The 23,239-nt window shown below is 37.9% G+C and overlaps 1 protein-coding gene across 3 annotated transcripts in view; it reads left to right on the forward strand.

The window, feature by feature from the left end:
* Positions 1–23,239, forward strand: part of RAPGEF4 (Rap guanine nucleotide exchange factor 4) — a 346,445-nt gene that overhangs the window by 203,552 nt on the left and 119,654 nt on the right. For all 3 annotated transcript variants that reach the window (XM_037849336.1, XM_037849337.1, XM_037849338.1), the window contains 2 exons: positions 1,155–1,227; positions 5,170–5,189. In XM_037849336.1, the coding sequence (XP_037705264.1) occupies positions 1,155–1,227; positions 5,170–5,189 (93 nt within the window). The remainder of the gene's footprint in view (positions 1–1,154; positions 1,228–5,169; positions 5,190–23,239) is intronic.

Genomic DNA, 23,239 nt, shown 5'->3' on the forward strand with positions numbered 1-23,239 from the left:
CAGAAAAAAAGGATTTAAAAAAACTAGTCACATATTGACTAGAAGAAGGCGCTTTTGAGAAAACATCAATGTTGCATTACAAACACCATTCAAATCTACCAAATGGGCCAGATGGTTGCCAGAAAACTGCATGTTCCCAGCTGCCCATTGCTACAGATGAAGCCTTTCTGCTGACGTTTGTGTAACCCACAAGCATATTATGGAGTATTGATTCTTTTGATGCTTTTTACCGTTTATGTGCCATCGTGATTATAAGCCATAAATATACATGACATGGTGCAATAAATAAAATTGCCCAGCTTTCATTCTGAAAGGGGAGGAGAGTGTATTTATTACCTGAGAAAAGAGAATGTCTAATATTCGTTTTCCATTCTTCTTAAAATGTCACTCCTTTCTAGTTGGATGCTCTAGGTGGCTTTCTGCTCCCCCAGCCTTACCCCTCTAAAACAGCACAGACCCCTGGGGCTAATATAGATTGTGGAGCCCCTGGTTTTAGATCATGACTGGACCCGTGGAAGACAACTCAGGGGGATTCAAATAGTTCTAAATTAACTCAAACTATTTTATTTGACAACATACCAAAAGTTTTTTGGAAGTCACATAACAGGCAGGTGTACACTGTAAAAAGGGAATAGGTAAATGAAAGCAAATCAGCTTCTTTCAAAGCAAACATTTTCCTAGAGATGCATTTCTTTTTGCTTTGAAAGAAGCTGATTCAGTGCCATTCACCTATTAAGAAAGCAGCACATTTATTTGTATCTGCCTCTATAAAAACCAAGTGCCTTTTCTCTTTACAAAATAAGCTGAGCATGTGTTTGCGTGGGTGGGGAGGGTGCAAGAGGTAGGGGGAGAGTAGAAAGCTCACATAGTTCAGTCGATCTGTGACAAGTACATAAATGAACTAGCTGAGATAGAAACACCCCATCCCACCTCGGGGTGGAGAGGACACATCCTAGTCTTATCCAGGAACACCCGTTTAGAACACAGCATCTTTATTTTAGACCAGATATCCCAGAGAACTCATTTCATGGCTCTATAAATGCAAGGCTCAGATGCCTGCTGGCACCCAACATTTCTGCTTTGTAGAGTGCAAATAAATGAGTGCGCAAAGTGAGTAAATACATGTGTGCTAAGTTTACAATCTTGTCTTTCAGAAATATCGACAGTATATGGCAGGACTTCTGGCTCCTCCTTATGGTGTTATGGAAACGGGCTCTAACAATGACAGTAAGTGACAAATGTGAACATTTTGTATCTAAAAATTTGTTGTGTCTTCTGTGTGTTCATGTGACAAAAAATATGTCCTGCACCAGCTTTAGAGTGTAAGTCTACAGACTTTTTTTGTGTGGATAAACAGAGCTGCTAGCCCACAGTTTATTATTATTTTTTAAAACATTAGAGCATTATTTTCTGGTCTTAGCTGAGGCAGGTGTATACTCTGCTGCCCCTCAGAACTTGGAACTTACTTAGAATACTTTCTCAAAATATCTTCATTTTATAGTGAAATCCAGCATCGTTTCTGTGGCCTTTTAAAAATGGAATTCGTAACTGTATTTGTCTTAGTCACATCTAGATGCTTGAGAGCCCAAGATCTTCCTTATTTTGACTTGAATGATTAAGGAGAGAAACAACATGAGTAATTGTTTATTCTTGTAAAATCATGGCCTCTTGAAATTCCAGGCCTTTTGTAAGAGGCCATTCTCTGGTTGATCATAAAAGAAAGGAGGTTCTTCTTTGTGATCATCTTTTCTTGTGTGTGCCCTCTACACTCAAAGATATCCTTCTGTCTTCTGAGTCTGTTGTGTATTCATGCATGTTGGAAGCATCTGCTTAGCATACATTACAACACTGGGAGTTTCTTGTTGCGTTTGTGAGTCTCCTTATCAAGCTTTTGAACACATGTGTGAGTAGGTACCAAGTTGTGGAGTAGGTATTCCAATACCTGCAACAATCAGATGTGATGACATATGAGGCACCGCTTCTACTCCAGCATCTTCAGAGTTCAAATCCTCTTCCCAGCTCCTTGAATTCCCACCCTTGCTCCCAGACCTGACACTCTCTACAGGTGATCCTCCTTCCCACTTGACCAAGCCCTTAAGTGAGCTTCTTTAATTTCCTTCCTCTCTGTTTCACAATTTCCGTGCAGTCTCGGCCCTCTCTCCCTCGCTGCCTCTCTTCTGTCCTGGTGGGGGAGAGGGTGTCTTTCTTTCCTTTCTTTTCTTCTTCTTGATTTTTTTTCCTTCTTAGCTGATCTAGGATTGGTTGCTTAACTAGTACCTGAGTTGAAATCCCAGCTGTGCTGTCTCCTAGTTGTGTGACCTCAGGCTAGGTACTTAGGCTCTCTGTACTTAGATTTCCTCATAGAGTTGTGAGAGTTAAAAATAAGTCGAAACATATCAAGTGCTGAGAATGGTGCCAGGCATATAATAAGCACCTAGATGATATCAGCTACTGTTTCCTCACCATCCCTCCAAATCTAGTTTCAGCCTCATACTTCTTGACTCAAACTACTCCAAAGGTTACCAGTGACCAACTAATAATCAGACCCAATTGTTACCATTCCCCATTCCCCTTGACTTTGTAAAAGACTTTCCAGGTTCAGACTCCATTCAGCCGTGATTCCCAGGGCTCCACTGCATTATCCTGATTTCTCATGTCCGTCAGGTCACTTGCATTTTTCCCCTCACACAAAAGTTTGGGTATTACCTAAGTCTAGCCTTGGCTACCTTTCTCCCTTTTTCTCTGTCTTCCCACTTGACTATTGCATCCTTTCCTGCGGGAGTTATACAAATACTTCCCAACCGATACCTTTCTTTGATTCCTTCAAGAGGCAGCCTAGTTTTTCCAAACAACTGCTGGTTCTCTTCCTGTCTGGATGTCCTGCTGCCTCCTCAAACTCAAAATCTTATTAATGGAACACATCCTGATTCCCAACCAGTCCTTTCTCCTCAGGGCCTCATTTCCATTCATAACTCTACTGTTCTCCTCCTGTACCAGGCTCCTAACCTCAACTCTCTTGGATTCCTTCTTTCTCTCCACCTCCACCCATTGAAGCCAATCCCTAGTCCCATCCTTGACCTTCCTTTGCAGTACTCACATTCCTTCATTTCAGTTCCCTCTACAACCACCTGTTGACGGCCTCATCACTCTTGACCTGAGGGCAGAAATGGTTTAACTGGCAGGGAACCTTCAGTATCTCACCCTAGTCCACTCTGTACCTAATTTCCACAAAACCATGTTTTGACTTTTTATTTTGAAAAATTTAAAACCTACAGAGAGTGGAAAGAATACTACAGTTAACACATACTTTCATAATTTTGAACAGTTATTAATAGTTTGTCATATTTATTTCTTCTAATAGCATAGACACATTTCACCCCCAAATACTTGAGCATATATTTTAAAAAATAAAGGCTTTTCTATACGTAATCATACCACCATTATCAACCTAATAACTGGCATGATTTCCTTAGTAATATCCCCCACCCAGCCCATATTCAGATTTCCCCAAATGAATGTCTTTGTAACTGGTTGTTCAAACTGGACTCCAATCAAGGACCACCTGGTTTTTATGTCTTCAATGTCTTCTAATTTTAAACAGTCTGCTTCCCCCTTTTTTCTTTTCACTCTGTTGCTCAAAACCTTTTAATTGTTTTGCATTGCCTGCCAAGGAAGGTAAAATTCCAAGACGGCTAATGCCTTAGTCCAACTTTCAAGCACCTGCATAGCCTGGCCCCAAATCACCTTGTCAGTATTATTTCTCTACAGATACCCTAATTTCCCTAATTTTATCTTATTGTACCTCCTAGAAAGTAAGCTTTTTTTCACTCCTATATCTCCCCATAAAGTCAACTGCAGTGCTTTTGAAATGGTTATTGGGTGGTTGGATGGATGGATGGATGGATGGATGGAAGGATAGGTTGGCGGGTGGGTGGATGGATGAATGGGTAGATGGACGGATGAAGGGATTCAAGATGCATTTCAGAGTGCTGGCATTAAGCCAGCCTTCCTCCCTCTGACAGATCTGACAAATGCTTGCAAACATGCCCATTAAAACTCTCTGACAGCAGACAGCCCTGTTGGGCCACCTCTCTCCTTCCTGAGCTTTTGGGTGATGGTGCTATCCCAATGTGATGGTCAAAACTTTAAATAGGGAATGGTTCCAAATAGTCTTTTCCATTCTTACCCCTCCTGCATACTGAACTGCTGTCCATTAGGATGGGCTGTCAGTTTCTTTAATGTCAATGTTATAAATCCTGCATGGTCCCTTATGTACACACAGAATATTATATTTACTCAGAATTTGGACATACTATATTTTTTGCATAGCAAACAAAAATACACTGCTCCAATAATTTGAAGCTAGGTAGACCACACATAAAAACCACTTGTGCTTCTGTTTCCTCAGTCTGAGGCCACTTGGGCTCACTGTATTGGGGTATTAGGCTCTGCTGGGGCAGTGGACCTTCCAGTATGGCCACACCTAACATGTCAGTCAGGGGTAGCCACTCCAAAAGAATTGAAAAGGAAAGGGACCTGCCAGTATAGTACCTGCTCATGAAAATTTGTAAGTGAATGAGGACATGGGTGAATAGAGGAAGATTAACTTTTTCCTAAGAAATTGAGATTACTCCTAGAGGTAACCACTGCAATGCTGATACCTGACTTGGAGCCAGCAGAGGTTTGCTTGGCCCAAAGTGGATATTGTGTTCTGGCTCAAATCACTGGAGCAGTGTGAGGTGGTTTACAATGTAACAATACAGTAAGTGCCGCTGAAGAGCTGATATGTCTGTCCACCGTTCTGAGTGTTCTGGTGCCCAAGCCAAAGGAATTAATTTCTCACATGATGTGAATTAATCAGGGATGTATTCGTACCTCTAGGAAAGCAAAGCATATAGTTGAGAAGCAAAATAAGCATTGTCTGGTCTCATAGCCCTGCATTGTCTGGGCTCATAGCCCTGCTCCTGATTCATTGATTTATTTGTGTTACGGTTGGATAAGTGTTGCTATTTTTCTAAGCAGCATCATTTAAGTTTTTACTGAAATACAAAATGAAAATACCAGAATTTTACTTGGTTTAATTCAGCCAAGGATTTCATTGAATTCAGAGTCCCATTTTACAGGTTAATCTTACAATTAATGGTATCTCTCTCTCTTTTCCTCCTCTAGGGATTCCTGACAAGGAGAATGTGAGTAGCTACTCCCTGCCTAGCTTCTAAAAACAGTTATAAGGTAAAAAACAAAAATAAAACAAAAATCATGGTAACCTCCCAGCAAAGAGAGCTCTTTATCCGCATTCCCCGGAGCAATAAGTAACTTTCTGATCTTATTCAGGCATCTTTGGGGAGTCTTTATGAAATACAAAGTGGAAAAGGTTGATCGCTTGACATGGTCATCACATGTCCATGATATTAACTTTAGTCTGAAGAAAGGTTATTCTGGGGGCAAACTGTACAATTGCAAAGGGCTTTATTTTCCCATGGTTATATATGCATGACAGTATAATAAATCATTTACTTAATAGTATATAGAAAAATAGCTTTTTTTTTTTTTAAGTAAGAATAGGAAATATGAAATTTAGGGCCAGTTGATGAATTTGTTTAATTACGTCCAAGTTCATTGAAGTCAATACTTCTCTTTGGAAACTGAAAATAATTAACTGCTGTAACTTTAAAGCAAACAGGTTATAGAGTAGAAGGTTTAGGACAAAACTTTCACCAAGAAAGAGTGCCAAGCATGCATTGTAAGGATGGTAGTGGCTTGGTGGCATTATCTTTGCATCCAAATAATAATATTTGGACTATGATCTAAATTTACATGATGATGTAGAAGGGTTAATGGCAGAAGTCCATACTGATGAATCTTAAGCGGTGCTTGGTTGGCTCTCAGATTCATCCAAGACATGGTCCTTGATTGCTGTACCCAAGTGGCAGTGGTGAAGAGTTGACTCTTTGCTTTCCTTACTTTTGGTCTTGGGCCTGTGGCCAGGGACATCATCTTAAATAAATTCAGATTATTTCTACTTCCCTTTTCTGAGCTCTGGCTCTATCTTCTTTATGTCTTCCTCCTTTCATATTCTTGACTTTAAAGGGCTGGTTGAGAATTCTGGCCCTCTGCTGTACCACTACAAACTTGGGTTCAAGACAGCAGTGCTCCTTCACAAGCTGTGGGGCCTTGCGTGAGCTACTTGACATCTCTAACACCCTTGCCTTATCTTTAAAATATGGGTGTTAGTGGTGACTACCTTAAAAGTGGTGACTACCTTAAAAGGCCATTGTGAATATTGAATGAGATGATCTGTTGAAAGCATAGAGACTACTACACTAGAGCTTGGTCATTTATTATTATTACAATTATTATTACTCACGCCTTGTATCATTTTCTAGCTATCTTTCCTCTTCTGAAAAATGTCCTACCCTTAATAAAGTTACTGTCTGTTTGGCTCAATGGCTCTTCTTAAAATACCCTTCTTCAGTTAACCTTTCCATTGATATTTTGCTATTTAAAAAAATAGCTTTGTATGTTGGGTAAAATTCCAATAATTAGGTTCGCTTATCTTCATCGTAAAGAGTCTAAAGCAACAAGCCATAGACTAAAGTAACAAACTGATCCTGCCACCATTTTGGACATGGATGTCCCAAGACATATTATAACAGATAATATGCAGATTATTAGCCAAATAGAGATGATAAAAAGACCTTTTGCCTTCCTCATCAAGGGACTATCAGTTCTGTGAAGAGCACTCACAGAATGGCCAAGCCCCAGGAGGTCTCAGTGTTCTAGCCTTCAAAGGGAAACTCTGTCTCTCTTCGGCATCGTTGACCTTTAGATTGGACCCTCCTGCAGTGGGGCAGCAGAGACAAGCCTTTAAACAGGGGCTTAGCAGCTGTCCTCACATAGCTCAGTTCATGACAAAGCAGGAATGTGAAGTTTTCAGAAAGTAAGATACAGTAAGCTGTAAACAGTATATTGCTCTGAAAGATTTGAAGAGCTGGCCCGGTGTTCACCCCAATGTTAGTAGTGTTATATGTGTATTTGTATTTGTTTGGGCTATTTTAAGTCAAATTCTTCAGCAAACAGGAAAGTACGCTTTTTGTCTATCACAAGTAGAGTAGATGTAACATCACCAGGTGCTATTAGAAAAGCTTTCCAATGCCATCCGTCAGTCAAAGTAAAGCAAATGAGATGAAAGACACTCTTGAGTGCAGTTAAGGCTGTAGAAAGATAAAAAGAAGTCTAAGAGCCTTAAAGTGGTGTTAATTGAATTTTTTCTTTATAAGAGACAACTTATGTTATGGTGATTTCTTTTATCCTTTACCTTCTTTAACTACATGCTGGACAATATTATGCTCCCTTTATGTTTTTAAATAGCAGTAATGTCCCTGTGAACAGAAGTAAAATGCTTACACTAGTGTTTCAGTGTCCACACAAATTCTTTGTGGAAAAATCTATTGTCCTTTCCAGCTCCTACTCCTTTTAGGATTAACATTGTTAATCACCATGTTTAACTTTTAATCGAATATGCAGATGTCAAGTGGTGTTTTTTGCTGCCTTGCAAGCTATATTTTATCTCCAGACTCAGCCTTAACTTGCATAAAAAGAACTTTTGTTTTCATAAATTGCACTTGGTTAGAAACAAATGGACTGGCATTTGCTTGATTGATTATTTTGCCTACTATTTATGATAATTGATAGGGACATCATTTAACTTTAGATGACTCAAGGCACTGGAATCTATAAAATAATTGGAGAAAATATTAGAAAAACGACCGTTGAGACAATAAGGGAAGTAAAGAGTTTTGGTAGGGTTGTGGCTATTTTGTATAGTGTGTTTTATAAATAAATCCTTCTCCTCTTTGATCAGTTTAAGTTGTATTTTTTCCCTCTTCTTTAAGTGCCATATCTGACTGACCATGTTTAACATAGAAGTTAAAAATCACAGTTACAAGAAAGTTTCATAATTGAATGTATGGTTGCCCTTTTAAGGAATGAATGATATTTTTATACTTTTTTTGCTACTTATTGATTTTTTGCTTATTGTGTTTCACCCTTCTGAGAGGGCAAATGTTATGGTGTTTTATAGTTTTAAAATTTTAACTTTTCTTCCTCAATGTTGAAGGAGCTGGTGAAATAGATCCCGTTGGGAAGGTATTACAAAATAATCCCGTTTCCTCACTCACAAACTTCTTCTTTCCAAAAGGATCATTTGAGGTCCTAATTTTTTAGGCAGTTATAGTATCTGAGTATGTGATTAGTAAGCTTCTGGATAAACTTTAAAGATTTTTTAAAATACAGTTTAGAATTTATATATATATAATACATATATATGTTTACACTTCCCCTTTACACTATTGCTAAATATTGAGGAGTGCTTTCTCAATATAAAGCACAATCACATTCAGAGCTCAGAGAGTGCTCAAGGTCTAGAAGAACTGATGTTAGCAATTAGCAATCAGCGAGCTTGCGGCTTTTATAAAAATGTTTGGCAGGCCTCATTTTAAGTAGATTGCCTAAAGGAGGAGTTTCTCAGACTTAAAAATCATGGGTCATATATATGAAGAATCATTTTTGGAAATGTAATCAAGGCATAAGGTTTTTTGGTCCCTCCCCTCCCCCCATTAATTGTCATTAGAGCAGTTGTAGGTTTACAGAAAAATCCTGCAGAAAGTACATAGCTCCCATATAATCCCCCATACACGCGGTTTTCCCTGTTATTAACATTTTGCATTAGCATGGTACCTTTATTACAATTGATGAAACACTATTAATTGTACTGTTAACTAGAGTTCTTAGTTTACATTAGCATTCACTGTTGGTGTTGCACAGTTCTGTGGTGGTATGTTTGTTTTCCTGGTGTTCCAGTTTGCTAATGCTGCCATTTGCAAAATACAAGAAAAGGATTAGCTTTTTTAAAGGGGGTTTATTTGGTTACACAGTTACAATTTTACAGCCATAAAGTGTCCAAGGTAAGGCATCAGCAATAGGGTACCTTCACTGAAGGATGGCCATTGGCGTCCGGAAAACCTCTGTTAGCTGGGAAGGCACGTGGCTGGCATCCACTTGCTCCCACATTGCATTTTAAAATGGCATTCTCCAAAGTGTTGTTCTTGGGAGTGTTTTGTCTTCTCTTAGCTGCAACTGCTCTGAAAAATGTCACTCTCTGTTCCTCTGAGTCCTTCTGTCTGTGAATTCCTTTATACAACTCCAGTGATCCAATCAACACCCATCCTGAATGGGCAGGGTAACACCTCCATGGAAATTATCCAATCAAACGTTTCTCCCACAGTTGATTGAGTCACATCTTCATGGAAACACTCAATCAAAGGATTCCAATCTAATCAACACTAATAGTCTGCCCCCACAAATTGCATCAAAGAAAATGGTGTTTGGGGGGACATAATACATCCAAACTGGCACATTGGTAATATGTATACAACCTAAAATTTGCCATTTTAATCACTTTCAAATATACAGTTCACTGGTCTTATTTACATTCACATGCTGTATTACCCATCACTACCATCCATTACCAAATATTTTCCATCCCCTCAAAGAGAAACTCTGGACTAATGAAGCATTAATTCTCCATTCTCTACCCCATTCTGGCCCCTGGTAACCTGTAATCTAGTTTCTGACTCTATGAATTTACATATTCTAGTTATCACATATAAGTGAAATTGTACATTTGTCCTATTGTGACTGACTTATTTCACTCAACATGATGTTTTCAAGGTTCATCCATGTAGTAGCATGTATCAGAACTTTATTCCTTTTTATGTCTGACTAATATTCCGTTGTGTGTATGCACCACATTTTGTTCTCTCATTCATTTGTTGATGGACACTTGGTTGCGTCCACCTTTTGGCAATTGTGAATAATGCCACAATGAACACTGGTGTGGAAATATCTGTTTGAGTTCCTGCTTTCAATTCTTTGTGGTATATACCTAGAAATGGGATAAGGCATAAGGTTTTAAATGGTAAATGATAAGGAAATAATTTGAACAGCTTGTGAAAATTATTCTCATTAAGGAGAGGGCACTAGAATAATTAAGAAAGTTACTATTAGGATCAAAAGGGATATTTTGGACTATAATAACCTTTATTGAGTAAACAAATGAGAGTATTTTCCATCTATTATATGACATCTTATACAGATTGGCTATGACAGTATCACTCTGGGCCAGATAAAGAAAGAAGAAATTGTTTATCCACATTCAAACCTTAATATGAAAAACTTAGATAATCCCATAACACAATGTAAAACATTCAGATCCAGCTTTAGAACAGGACTGCACTCAACCGTCAGTTTCCTGGGGCACACAGTTTTTAAAACCTGGCTTTAAAACACGACTGATACACCTGCTGAGTATCAAGACCTCTTGGCCAGAGTTCACAGGCTTACCCTTGGCAGCTGCTCTCCTCTGTTCTGGGGTGAGGATGATTTCAGTAACGGCATCACCACTCTAAACAACACATATGTAACTACCCGGTGGTGCAAAGCTCTGCATAGGAGAGCAAACCAACAGAATGCTGAAGATTGTCAGAAATTCCTGGGCCCGCTTGTTCTGATTTTGAAGGACAAACTGCTTATCATCCACGTGAAGATTAGATTTAGCAATGTTGTGTCGTGTGTAAATACTCATTTCTTTAGCTGGCCTATTAGAAAGTGTAGCTAAGTGAGTCAAGACCTGCTTTGCTCCACCTCCTGGAAACACTAGTGACTTAGCGTCAGAAGTGCCCAAGGACAACTTCAGCTCTCCAGTCTCGGAGGAGATGTTTGTTTATGTGTTTGTGAGTTATGCATTTTATGGGGCAGCTTGTCCTTTCTTTTCTCCTTTTTCTTCCGTCTGTTCCTCTACTCTGTTATAAAAGCTGACCAAGCCATCTCGCTCTCTCTCTAGCTTTTACATTTGGTATATTGATTGAGTTTTTAAGGTGATTTGGAATTGTCCTTCATCTAAATAGTAAATGCAGCCTCCTAAGGTAATGCCCTGAAAACTCTATCCTTCTTCTGTAGTTAATTAGGCCATGTGATTGTTGTATCTGAATGTTCTTGACATTGTTTACAGGACCTGCTTGCAGTAGAGATTGCTTGGTCAGAGTATACATATTGGGTGTATTTGTGTGGTGGCTTGTTGATTTATTTTAGAAATATTATTATGAATTACAATTTGGTGATTGTTTCAACTTTCTAATTTTTATTTTCCTTATAAATTTTTATTTCCTCTATGAAATATAACTTCTTATTGGAGTTGCCATGCTGATGTTTTTCTAGGACTGTGACTGACTTAAACCATATAAGCCTGCTCTGAATATGGTCTCTCAGTCTTTCCCGTTAGAATTGAACGTCGGCAAGATATCCCAGAGAAGCTGGGTGTTGTTTAATGGTTGAAAATAATAATAATAATAATATAAACAAGAGACCCTGATCTCTCTAGCTAATAGCTGCATCCTGCTCTCACTTTTAAAAACGGCATGGCCTTGAGGTGAAGCTTCTGGAATTTGGCCTGCTGTCGAGAATCAGTTTCACTATAGACTGGGGCAGGGAATATGATGTCATGTTAATGATAAATACAATGCCGCTGATTCCAAAGTTATGAGAGAGTATATTGCTGTTTCAGAAATGTTTTACCCTGTACTGAAGGCAATTATGTTCATTAACAGTTACTCTGGGCTGCTAACACATTATCTTAATTGACTGTGAGAATAAAATATGTAGTATTTATGTTTGATGTATTTGGATTTTTATTGTTCTTGTTTTGGGAAATTGAGAACAAATCATTTCAAATATGTCTTATATTTAGGAGAGAAAATTGTAGTGTTCTCAGATTTTATAAATTAATCTAGTGATTACATGTCGTTTGGGACTTGGATTCTTTTTTAATAGCAATTCTGTGTTAGACAGGCTCTCCTGTGTCCACAGATATTAAAAGACCTGTAGTCCTTCTCTTTACCATTAAGTAAAATTACACTGAAGATAGATAAATACATACACATATGCACATAAATGTGCACACATATATATCTACATACCAATATATATACTCACATATACAGATGTACATATGTAGAAAAGTTTAACTATAATTATTTCCATTCTTTACAATTTCCAGAAAGGATAATTGTAAAACCACCCTTAGTAATATCACCCAACATTGTTCAGAATCCCTAGTGTCAGTTTTTACAACTGTTAAAATCCTTTTCACTTCAATTTAGTTTTATTTTCCTTCAATCAAATAATGACTCATAAACACCCATAGACTATACCATCCACTGCTTGAAACCTTTAATTGAACTAACATTTATTGATATCTATTGAATGCCAGGCCCTGTATAAGGACATGAAAATAAGGAGAAGGTGGTGCCTTACATTAGGGAGGTGTAGGCCAGCAGATGGAGGCAGACACTTGAACATGTAAGTATGACAAGGTATTGTAGGCACACATGTGATTAGGAGAGAGTGGCGATTATGACGTGACCTTAGGAGTTTTTCAGACTTGAGTTAACGTCTCAGCACTGCCACTGACTGAACATGAACAAGTGATGTGTCGTCCTTAAGCCTTTGTTTCCTCATCTACAAAATAGGAATAATAGTAGTGTCACAGCCCGAGAGGGCTTTTGTAGCCAAAGGACTGAAGAAAGCACCGGACATGTTATGAGACATGAGCTTTTATTTTGGGGCTTACCTCCAGGGTGGGGAGTCGGTCACGTTGCCCTGAAATCAGGGGCTTCTCTGAATGGCAGCGGATTCAGAGCTCAACATGAAGATGCTCCACAGAAGCAGGTGCCGGGGAGTGTTTATAAGGGTTAAGACAGAGGCATTCAGATGGGTATGAGAGGAGCGGGGTTCTTGTGACATAGGGGGGGATCGATTATAGTCAGCAGGGAACAGGGGTGGATTATAGATTATCTAGTAGCCTCAGAGTTTCAGGAAGGAGGCCTGATTTTACAAGGAGAGTAGGCCAAACCTCAAGCAAACTGCTGTGTTCAGTCTTCAGGGCACTTGGGGAAGCCCTGGGCCTGGGGCTCTCACAAGTAGTGTCTTCCCCCAGAGCGGCTCCAGGAATATTAATGAGATAATGCAGGAGCCAGCCCTTGTCATATGCTTTGTAGAAACCTGCAGGAGGATTGTGCATGAATCCTCAAGGAGAATGGGGAGGAGTTCAGAGGAGGTAGTGCCTGAGCGGACTCTCGGTAAAAGGCAGATATTACCCACGTGGAAGAGAAGGGATATTCCAGGCCAAGAGCATTGCATGTACAAAGGAACAGATCTGAGCCTCAGTCCATCAGATCTAAAATCAGAAACTTTAATTATTTTGGGCACTATACTTCCTAAGGATCCTTTTAAAACCTGGCTTCTTAGCTTCAGGCATTTCAGGGTCCCAATAAAACACCATACTTTTTCTTTTTCCCCAAAGCTTGGTCGATTTGGAACATAGAGGGGAAATTAGCTTGAATTTCCTCCTATTTGAAATTCCGATATATCATACCTTCTTTTTAAAAATGACACAACTACATCGCTGACACCTTTGAAGCCTATTGTTCACTCTGATCTCCAGCTCTTTTTCTGCCATAATTGCCCAGGCATTGCTCCCGCATTTCTGTTGTTCTCTGTTTTTTCTCTCTCTTGAATGAATTACTCTACCCAGCTTTCTGTTGAATTTTGCCCTCTTTTTCCTTCTTTGGATTGTCAAGGTCATTTAAATTTCAATCTGGTTCTCCTAAGTGCCAAACACCCCATCCAATTTGGTGTCATTGTCAAATTTAATAAGAATGCTTTTGATTCCATATCCAAGGCATTAATAAGCATGTTAAATCTAGCAGCATTCTGTCCGGGACCTAACCTTGTGGAATTCAGTTCGTTGGTGTTAATTTATTTGCATACATGGCAAAATAACCCCATTCAGACATGAAAAAGAAACTTAGGAAAACGTAGCATGAAAATACTGGGTAAGACAAGCGCTAAGTCTTTGAATTCACTATTGTCCTGCTTTTCATCCACAAATTATTTGAGAGAAAAGGAAGAAAATAATTTTCTTTCTATCTCACAGACGTCAGTGTGACTGAATCCTGTACTCATTCATTGTTACAGTCTGTGTCCTCACAAGTGCCTGTTCATCAGTGTCTGTCTCTGACACTTAATAGCCAGTGTTGCTAAACAGGTTGCTCAGTGGTGATCCCTGATCTCTCATCATAAAAGGGTTGTTGGGACATCAAATAAGATAAAGCATGGGGGGTGGGAATCAAAACTAGTCACTGCTCTCAAATATAAAACCTTATTGCTCCCCTGGAGCTTATTTCTAAATTAGGTCACACCCCTCCTCTATAGCCTCAGTACCAGGGCATTTTTCTCTCTTGGGGAAACTGAGGCTCCTCTAAGGGCTCTGTTTTCCGTGGAGATTGGGTCTGGGAAGCTTTCTAGAGTTCCTTTTGCATCCTGTTAGAACGCAGTTCTGGGAAGACTTCAGGATGCCAAATGGAAAGTCGTTTATCTTAATGTCAGTATAATTTGGCTCAGCCAGGAGAAGGAGGAACTCCAAGTCACACAAACTGCATGGCCTGTGCTGTAGTGTGATAGCCAAATCACAAACAAAGTGAGGAAACCACACCCAAAAGTTCCTCCAAAGTTGACCACAAAGATTGACCAGGACATAAAGATAAGCTGGAGAAAGCGCCTGGCTTGTTTAAGGTGCAGCAGAGAATCATGGAAGTTGTCACTGCAGTCCACCCCGGACCTTCTAGTTTTAGGGTATGTGAGTTTTTTTAAAATGTTTAACCAGTTCTCCTGTCAACTGCATGGTAAAGGTATTTATAACATAATGCAAAAATAGTTCTATCATTAATGAGATTTTTTTTTGTTAATGACCGAGACAGGTAATCTATTATTTTCCCCACAGCTTTATATTTTGTGTTTTCTTTTTTTCTTTTGTGTCTAGTGTATTTTGAAAACACTGGGCTCCCTCTGGTGGTCAGCAGTGTTTTTGCAGTCTAACCTTAAAACAAGTTTTAATTACAAATTTTCCCAAGAAATCATTCTACTAATCAGCAGGATTTAAAAGAATACTTACTGAGTATTAGACCAGAGTTAGGCATGGTAGGAAACAATTTGTTACTCACCATTTAAAAACTATGTGAACAAACTCTTCTTTAACAGTTGGAAATGTTATGTTGTTTCTTTGTTCCCTTTAAATCATATTCCCATTCTATTTACTCCATAGAATTTTATTCTATTATAATGCAGTTTTATGATTGAAAGTCTTTTATTGGTGACCCTCTTATTCTTACCTGTTTTAAAAATGTGTATAGAATTTAAATTTTAATGTGTTAAAATTTCTTATTACCGTATTTTCTATTAAAATTCCTCTTCTGGATTGAGTTATGACAGTTAGTTGTAGTACACAATTATTAAAACAAAATAAATATTATATACTTTTTAAAATAAATATTAAACATTAAAGAAAATTGTTATTGGAAATATATCACTGAATGACTTGACTGGTGCTTTTTAAAAACGAGTTAGTGTATATGTGAAATAGGGGTTTAACATCAATTCTGTTCCTCTTCCTGGTTTTTATATATGTTGGCTCTGTGAAATCTTATTCACGTATATAAGCGGATCAGAATGAGAATAGCTTTAAGTAGTGGATTTCCTAAATTCTTTGACTCTTTCTGGGAAGCTAGCGTGGTACTCCATGGAGAAAGAGATGATGATGTCGTCACAGTGGAGGTGGCGGGAAATGTCATGGTTGGGATGGATTTTGAAGATAAGGTCCATAGGATTTTCTGATGGATTAGATGTGGGTTGGAAGGAAAAGAGAAGAGTCATGAATGACCACAAGGTTTTTGTCCTGAACATGTGGAAGAATGTCGTTGCCATCAACTGAGAAAGGGAGGACTCAGGATAGAGTGAGTGGGTTTGGAAATCTAGTTTGAAGGTCATAGTACTAAAGAGTATCCAGGAATGAGGTGTGATTAGACTATGTACTTACCTATGGCCAGTCAATAGCTAATGACAGTAAACATCAGAGTAGAGGGTGCTGATGAGCTTGGATGTTGGGTACTTATACTGAGTAGTTTGTGCCTGGGGCATGAATGCAAATTGAATCTCTAAAAGAAACAAAATAAGTCAAAAAATAGCAAGAATTTAGTAAGTTGATTATCCCTCTGTTATATATTGTAGATTTTAAGAGAATTTGTTTGTAAGTAGACTCTGTGTATAACTGCAGGTGTCACCTTTCAAATTAATAAGAGGTTAATTTATGGAATATTTCAAGTACAAATGGTAAATGAATCAAACTAACAAAGCACAAAGCATTGCTTAATAGACATCCTCAGGGACCTAATTTAATGAAAAACGAGATGGATATTATTTGTAACTTAGCCCACAAATTATTTCTATATGAATGGGTGGTTTTAAGGGCTGTAGCCTGCTTGAAACAATGTTTTCCTAATTAGTTTAATCATTCTCTTTACAGATTCTTACACTACTAAATGGGTTAATAACCCCCCTTTTCCTTAAATAAATTAATTTTTTCAGCTTAGCCACAAATCCCAATTAATAAAGTTTGAAGCAGTGAGCTAATTTCATAAGAGTAGGAAAAATGACATTTTATTTAATCCTTTTCATAAATGAACATTCATAAATTGCCTACTAAGTGCCAGGCAGGACTTGTACTTGGCTCTGGAGACACACAGTCCAATAAAACTTAGTTCCTAACTTCAAGGAACAAACAGCTTAATGGGAGAGAGAAAGTAAACAGATGTTATATCAGAAGTGGTACTGGGAGTTAAGTGCCAAAATATCTTACACGTTGTAGGAGTCACGTCAGTTGAACCCAAAGACTTTCTGTGAAAAAAAAAGTTCATTGTTCACCCTCCAATCTACCCTCCTTCACAAGAATGCAGAGTTACTAAGTTATTGTGTAACTCCAGACTATTTAAGTTGCAGGTGGCAGAAACCCATATCCAGCCAGATCAAAAGCCAACAATAGAGGAATTTGGAGGCTCACATCACCAGTCCGGAGGGCGAGTTGGTGGAGCTGGCCTTGAGCTAACAAAAGTCAAGGCTTTACTTCTTTCTGCTTTTCTCCAAGGCTGGAAATCTGGCCACCAGCCGTTCCTGGCTCTTCCCTAGCAGTTAGTTAGAACCCTCCTGGGGAAAGGCTGTGATGGCACTAGTGTGGGTCCTGTGGCCCCTCCAACCCTTCTCTGAGTCCATGTGTATGAGATGCCACTGGGGGCTCAGCTCCAAAGATAGGAAGAAGATCCATGCCCAGAAGAAGAGGGAATGGGAAAGAGTAACTATTCACTACTCCTCCCAGTGAAGCATATTCAGCTATCTGTTAAAATATCAGTCCCCTTACTCTGATGTACTCAGATAACATCATAATGCAATCAATATCTCATTTGGTTTAGTCTTCATCCCTTGTTTATAAAGAAATAGGACAGAAGCACTTATGAAAATAATGTTGACATTACATTTTGCAATAGCTTTGATTGCGATAAGCATTGTGCTTTAGAAATTTCATGCATTCCATTCAATCAGAATCATAATTTCTGTTTTACTGTCTTCTTAACAGTTATGATGTGGAGATTAACAAGATATGATCTTGTTAAATCTTTTGAGCTACTTAGATTTGGGTGCTGAACTGGTATATGACCTAAGAAATCCCATTTTCTTATAGAATATTACAGAAATTCTTTTTTATCTATTTGATTTTAAGTCTTTAAAGTCTGTGAGCCAAATTTACATTCAGATGAATCGTTGAAGTTTATATTGTGCATCTAAAAAGAAGTGTTTGTGCCAAGAGTCTAAAATGAAGTCTAACATGATAGTGGATTTTTAAAATAATGATTACTTTTTTCTGATCATAAACATAATAGTGCTTGTGTGGAATATTTGGAAACAGAAAAGGATTTTAAATCCTTTTAAATTTTTAAATTTAAATTTTAAATCACCCATAAATGCCTCCATCCTGAGCTGTGTTTGTGTTTATAGACTTAACATACAGAAACAAGTATACATATAACAACAAAATTTAGATCACACTGTTTCTTTGGTTTCATATCCTGCTTTTTTCAAATAAAGTAGTTTTTAAGGACTGTGATTTTTATTAGTTACATTGAAGAATTGTCTCTACTATACTGGGGAATTATTTCCTTTCTGATAATTATTTTCAGACCGTTGTCTTTACCTTTTGTTGACGTTAGCATTCACATTATCCTCTTCCCATTTCTGGAATTATTTTCAGTTACATTACTGTTGTTCTTTCTTCAATCATTTTAAGTTTCCCTCTGGTATAATTTCCCTTCTGTCTGAAGCACTTCCTTTAGAAATTCTTTCAGAGCAGGTCTGCTGGCGACAAATATTCTTAGTCTTCCTTCTTCTGAGAATGTTTTTAGTTCACCTTAATTCCCAAAGAATATTTTCACTACATACAGAATTATGGGTATACAGTTCTTTTCCTTCAGCCTTGAAAAATATGCCGTGGCCTCCATGGTTTCTGGGGAGAATCACTCTTCTCTTATAGGTGACGTGTTGTTTTTCTGTGGCTACTTTCAAGATTTTTTCTTCATCATTAGTTTTTAGCAATTTGATTCTCATATCTGGGCATGGATTTCTTTGGGTTTATCTTCTTTGGGGTTTGCTCAACTTCTTGAATTTCTAGGTTGATGGCATTTGCCAAACTTGAGATGTTTTCAGCCATTATTTCTTCAAATATTTTTAAGCACTGCAATCTTTCTTCTTTCCTTTTGGGGACTCCTATGACATGAATGTTAGATATTTAGTTATTGATCCACAGCTCCCAGAGGCTCTGTTTTGTTTTTTTAATCTTCTATTTCTTTACTGAGACTTTATCTTCTCATTTGTTTCAAAAGTGTTCACAATTGCTTGTTTGAGCAATTTTGTAGTACCTGCTTTGAGGTCATTGCTGTATAATTCCAAAGTCCGACATCTCATCACTGGCATCACTGATTGTCTTTTTCCATATGAGTTGAGATTTTCATGATTCCTAGTATGCCAAGTAATTTTGGATTGTATCTGGACATTTTGAATATTGTGTTATGAGGCTCTGGGTCTGTTTTAAATCCAAAGGCAAATTTTGATTTTTTTTTTGGCAAACAATCCACCTGGTGAGGTTCAGTTTGCAAATTTTAAGCTACCTTCTGTGGGCTGTGGTTCCAACATCAGTTCAGTTTTCAAAGGCGTTGTAGTGTTATGTGTGTCTGTCTCACATGTGTGCCACTCAGTGATCAGTCTGGAATTGTCCTTCATTCAGTTCTCAGTCTTTGGTGTGCTGTTTAGGTTCAGACCACATATGTGCAGGTCAGGAGTGATCCCACAAGTTCGTAAGTGACTTTATGGGATCACTTTCTCGAACTCCTCCCCTTCCAGTTCCCTGGGGCTCCCCTTTTGGATCCTCTGGCCAGAAAGATAGGGGGACAGAGAGAGAGAGAGAGAAAAGCAAGGGTGGTTGGCCCGCCTTCTTGGAATCCTAGCTCCCGGGAAGAGAGAGAAAGGTTTCCTTCCCTCAGAGTTTGCCTCTTGTTAGATCCTGTTGCTGCCATTGCCACCATGGCATTTCTCAGGATTTCTTTTCTGGGACACAAGAGAAAAGAGAAAAGAAGGAAACCAGGGATTGTCCGTATTCTCTCTGAGCATTAGTTCCCTTTCCTACTCCTCCAGAACTCAAGAGCTTCTCACGGAGCTTTCTTTGCACCAGGTTGATCAATTTCTGGCTCCGACTGATTTAGTTCAGGCTGGGGGATACTGGAGGACAAAAATGGTAAGCTCACCCCTGGCTTGATGATCCTTCAAATGCTGGTTGTCTTCTACCTGCTACTGTTTACTTTTCAGAGTCCTTATATAAGTGGTCCCTGGATGCTGTCCAGATATTATATTGCTTTCAGTAGGTAAAACAAAAGATGGATTGTGATTGCTCCATATAACCCAGAAATGGACAATTAAGCTTTTTAAAATAAACATTTTCTTCAGAATAGTTTTTGATTCATAGGAAATTTTAAATATAATACAGAATCCCCATACAACATACTCATTTTCTACTCTTCTTAACATCTCACAGTGGTATGGTACATTTGTTACAATTAGTGAACCAATGCTGATTCATTAGCGTTAACTAAAGTCCACACTTCATTCTGATTTTCTTAGTTTTTAACTAATGTCCTTTTTCTGTTCCAATCATCGTGTGTCTTGGGCTCCTCTTGGCTGTGACAGTTTCTCAGACTTTCCTTAGTTTTTGATGACTTTGACAGTTTTGAGGAGTACTAATCAGATATTTTGTAGAATGTCCCTCAATTGGGAATTTCCTGATAGTTTTCTCTTGAATAGATTGTAGTTATGGGATTTTTGAGGTAAGGCAACAGAGGTAACGTGCCATTTTCATTCCATCATGTCACAGGTACATTCTGTCAGTATGACGTCGCTGTTCATGTTGACCTTGATCATCTAGCAGAAGTAGTGTTTGTCAAGTTGTTCCACTGTAAAATTTCTCTTTCCCCTCCCCCCTTTTCATATGTATGCTTGGAAGGAAGTCACTTTGCACAGCTCACACTTAGGAGTAGGGAGTTTTACTCCAACTGTTTGGGGATGGAGTATCTACATAAATTATTTGGAATTCTTCTTCATGGGAGATTTATCTCTTATCCTGTGTTTATATATTTATATCAGTATGGACTCAGGGATATTTATTTTATTCTTTGGGTTATAATACTCAATTATAATACTTTGGTTATTTATTTTGTTGCTCAAATTTCCCAGAGTTAGCCATTGGGAGCTCTTTCGGTTGGCTCCTGTGTTCTTTGACATATTACAATCATTGCAGATTTGTTGTTGTTTTAGTACATCTTTGCTTTTTGGCACTATGAAATAATCAAGTCTCATCCTGTATATTGCCTGCCCTAGTCCTAGAATCAGCCATTTCTCTAAGGAGCCCTGGTTCCTTTTATTAGAGAATGGTATTATCATCTAAGATCTGTGTGCTAGGTGTGCTTATTGCTACTAGGTTCTCATTGTTTCTCATCCCTCTGAACTGACAGAGCAAGGAAATATGTGTATGTATACTAACCCATGTATGTACACATATCTATAAATATTTATATATGAAGCCATCTGTATCTATATTTAGCTCAACATGAATTCATACTGATTTGTCCGACTGGAATCCATTACCGCATGGATCATCCTAGCTTCTTCCCCCTGCTTGTCTGTAAGCTGCCACTCCAATAGAGAGAAGTTTGGCTCCCACCATCAGCTATTTACGTAATTCTTCAGTTCCAGTATTCATGTATAGTGGCTTTAGAAATGTTAATCTGTAACCCCCTGGGAAACAAACTTTATCAATTAGAGTAGAGTGCTTATGTACAGTTTCTTTTGCCTTAGTATTACAGCCTCGACTCATTTCTAAAGTTACTTAGGTCAGCCTTTTTCCCTCCCTCCCCCACTCTGTTCAGCGAGCCTGTTCCATATACTTGTAATACAGGCAGATTATTTTGTTATGGTCTTCACTTATCCCTGGATTCCCTGACCGTTTAAATGCTTTTTAAAAAATTGCGTACATTAAGGTTCACTCCTTGTGGGTTTTGACAAATGTATGTCATATATACATCATTTAGTATTATACAGAATAGTTTCACTGCATAAAACATTCCTTGTGCTTCACCTGTCCAAATCTCTCCCATTCCTGAACCGCTGGCAACCACCAATTTGTTTACTGTCTCTGTAATTTTGCTTCTTCCAGAATGTCATATAAATGAAATCATACATTGTGTAACCTTTTCATGACTGACTTTTTTCACTTAGCAATATGCATTTAAGAACAATGTTTTCCCATGGTTTGATAGTTCATTTCTTTCATTACTGAATAGTATTTCATTGTATGAATGTATCACAATTTGTTTATCCATTCACCTATTAAAGGGCATCTTGGTTGTTTCCAGTTTTTGGTAATTATGAATGAAGCTGATATAAACATTCACATGCAGCATTTGTGTAGACATAAGTTTTCACATCAGTTGGGAAATAAGAATACAGTTGCTGGATTGCATGATACCACTATATTTAGTTTTTTAAGAAACTGTTAAATCATCTTCCAAAGTGACTGTACCATTTTGCATTTCCACTAGCCAAGAATGGGAGTTCCTATTGCTCCACATCCTCGCCATCAATTAGTATTGTCAGTTTGTTTTATTATAGCTACTCTAATAGGTGTGTAATGGTATCTTGTTGCTGTTTTAATTTGCATTTATCTAATGCTGAATGATGTTGAGCATCTTTTCATATTATTATTTATCATCTGTTTTTTTTTCTTTGATGAGATGTCCAAGATCTTTTGCCCATTTTTAAATTGGATTATTTTGTTTCCATGTTGTTGAGTTTTAAGAGTTCTTTGTATATTTTGGGTAAGAGTCCTTTATCAGATATGCGTTTTGCAAATATTCTCCTCCCAGTCTGCAGTTTCTCTTTTTTATTCCAGCAATGTCCTTCACAGAGCACTAATTTTGTAATTTTTATAAAGTCCTACTTATCACTTTTTTTCTTTCATGAATTGTCTTTTTGGTGCTGAATTTAAAAACTCATAGCCAAACCCAAGGTCATTTAGATTTTCTCCTATGTTTTCTTCAAGAAGTTTTATAGATTTTTCTTTTACATTTAGGTCTATGATCCATTTTGAGTCAATTTTTGTGAAAGGTGTAAAGTCTGTTCAATTTCTTCCTTCCTCCCTCCCTGCCTCCCTCCCTTCTTTTCTTTCTTCCTTCCTTTCTTTTTTGCATGTGGACATCCAGTTTTTCCCACAGTATTTGTTGAAAAGACTATCCTTTCTCCATTGAATTACCTTTGCTTTATTCTTTGTACTTGAATATATTTGTATGGGTCTACTTCTGGACTCTCTATTCTGTTCTATTGACCTATGTGTCAATGGCTCCCATTTCTTGGAGCAAATACAAACTCCTCAACACTGTTTTAAAGGCCCTTCATAATCTCTTTAAAATGAGTTGGATTATAAATTTGGATGTGGCTAAAAGGGAAAATTTTAGGTTGCATATATGTTAGTAGAATGAAAATTAGAAAAAAATCATAGGACTGTAAAACACAGTGAACCCTAAAGTAAATTATGGACTAGAGTTAATAGTATAATTTTAATAATATTATTTCACTGATTGTAACAAAGTTACCAAACTAATGAAAGTTGTTAATACGGAAAACTCTGTGTGTGTTT

The sequence above is a fragment of the Choloepus didactylus genome, chromosome 9 (genome assembly GCF_015220235.1).
Source record: "Choloepus didactylus isolate mChoDid1 chromosome 9, mChoDid1.pri, whole genome shotgun sequence".
NCBI lineage: Eukaryota > Metazoa > Chordata > Mammalia > Pilosa > Megalonychidae > Choloepus > Choloepus didactylus.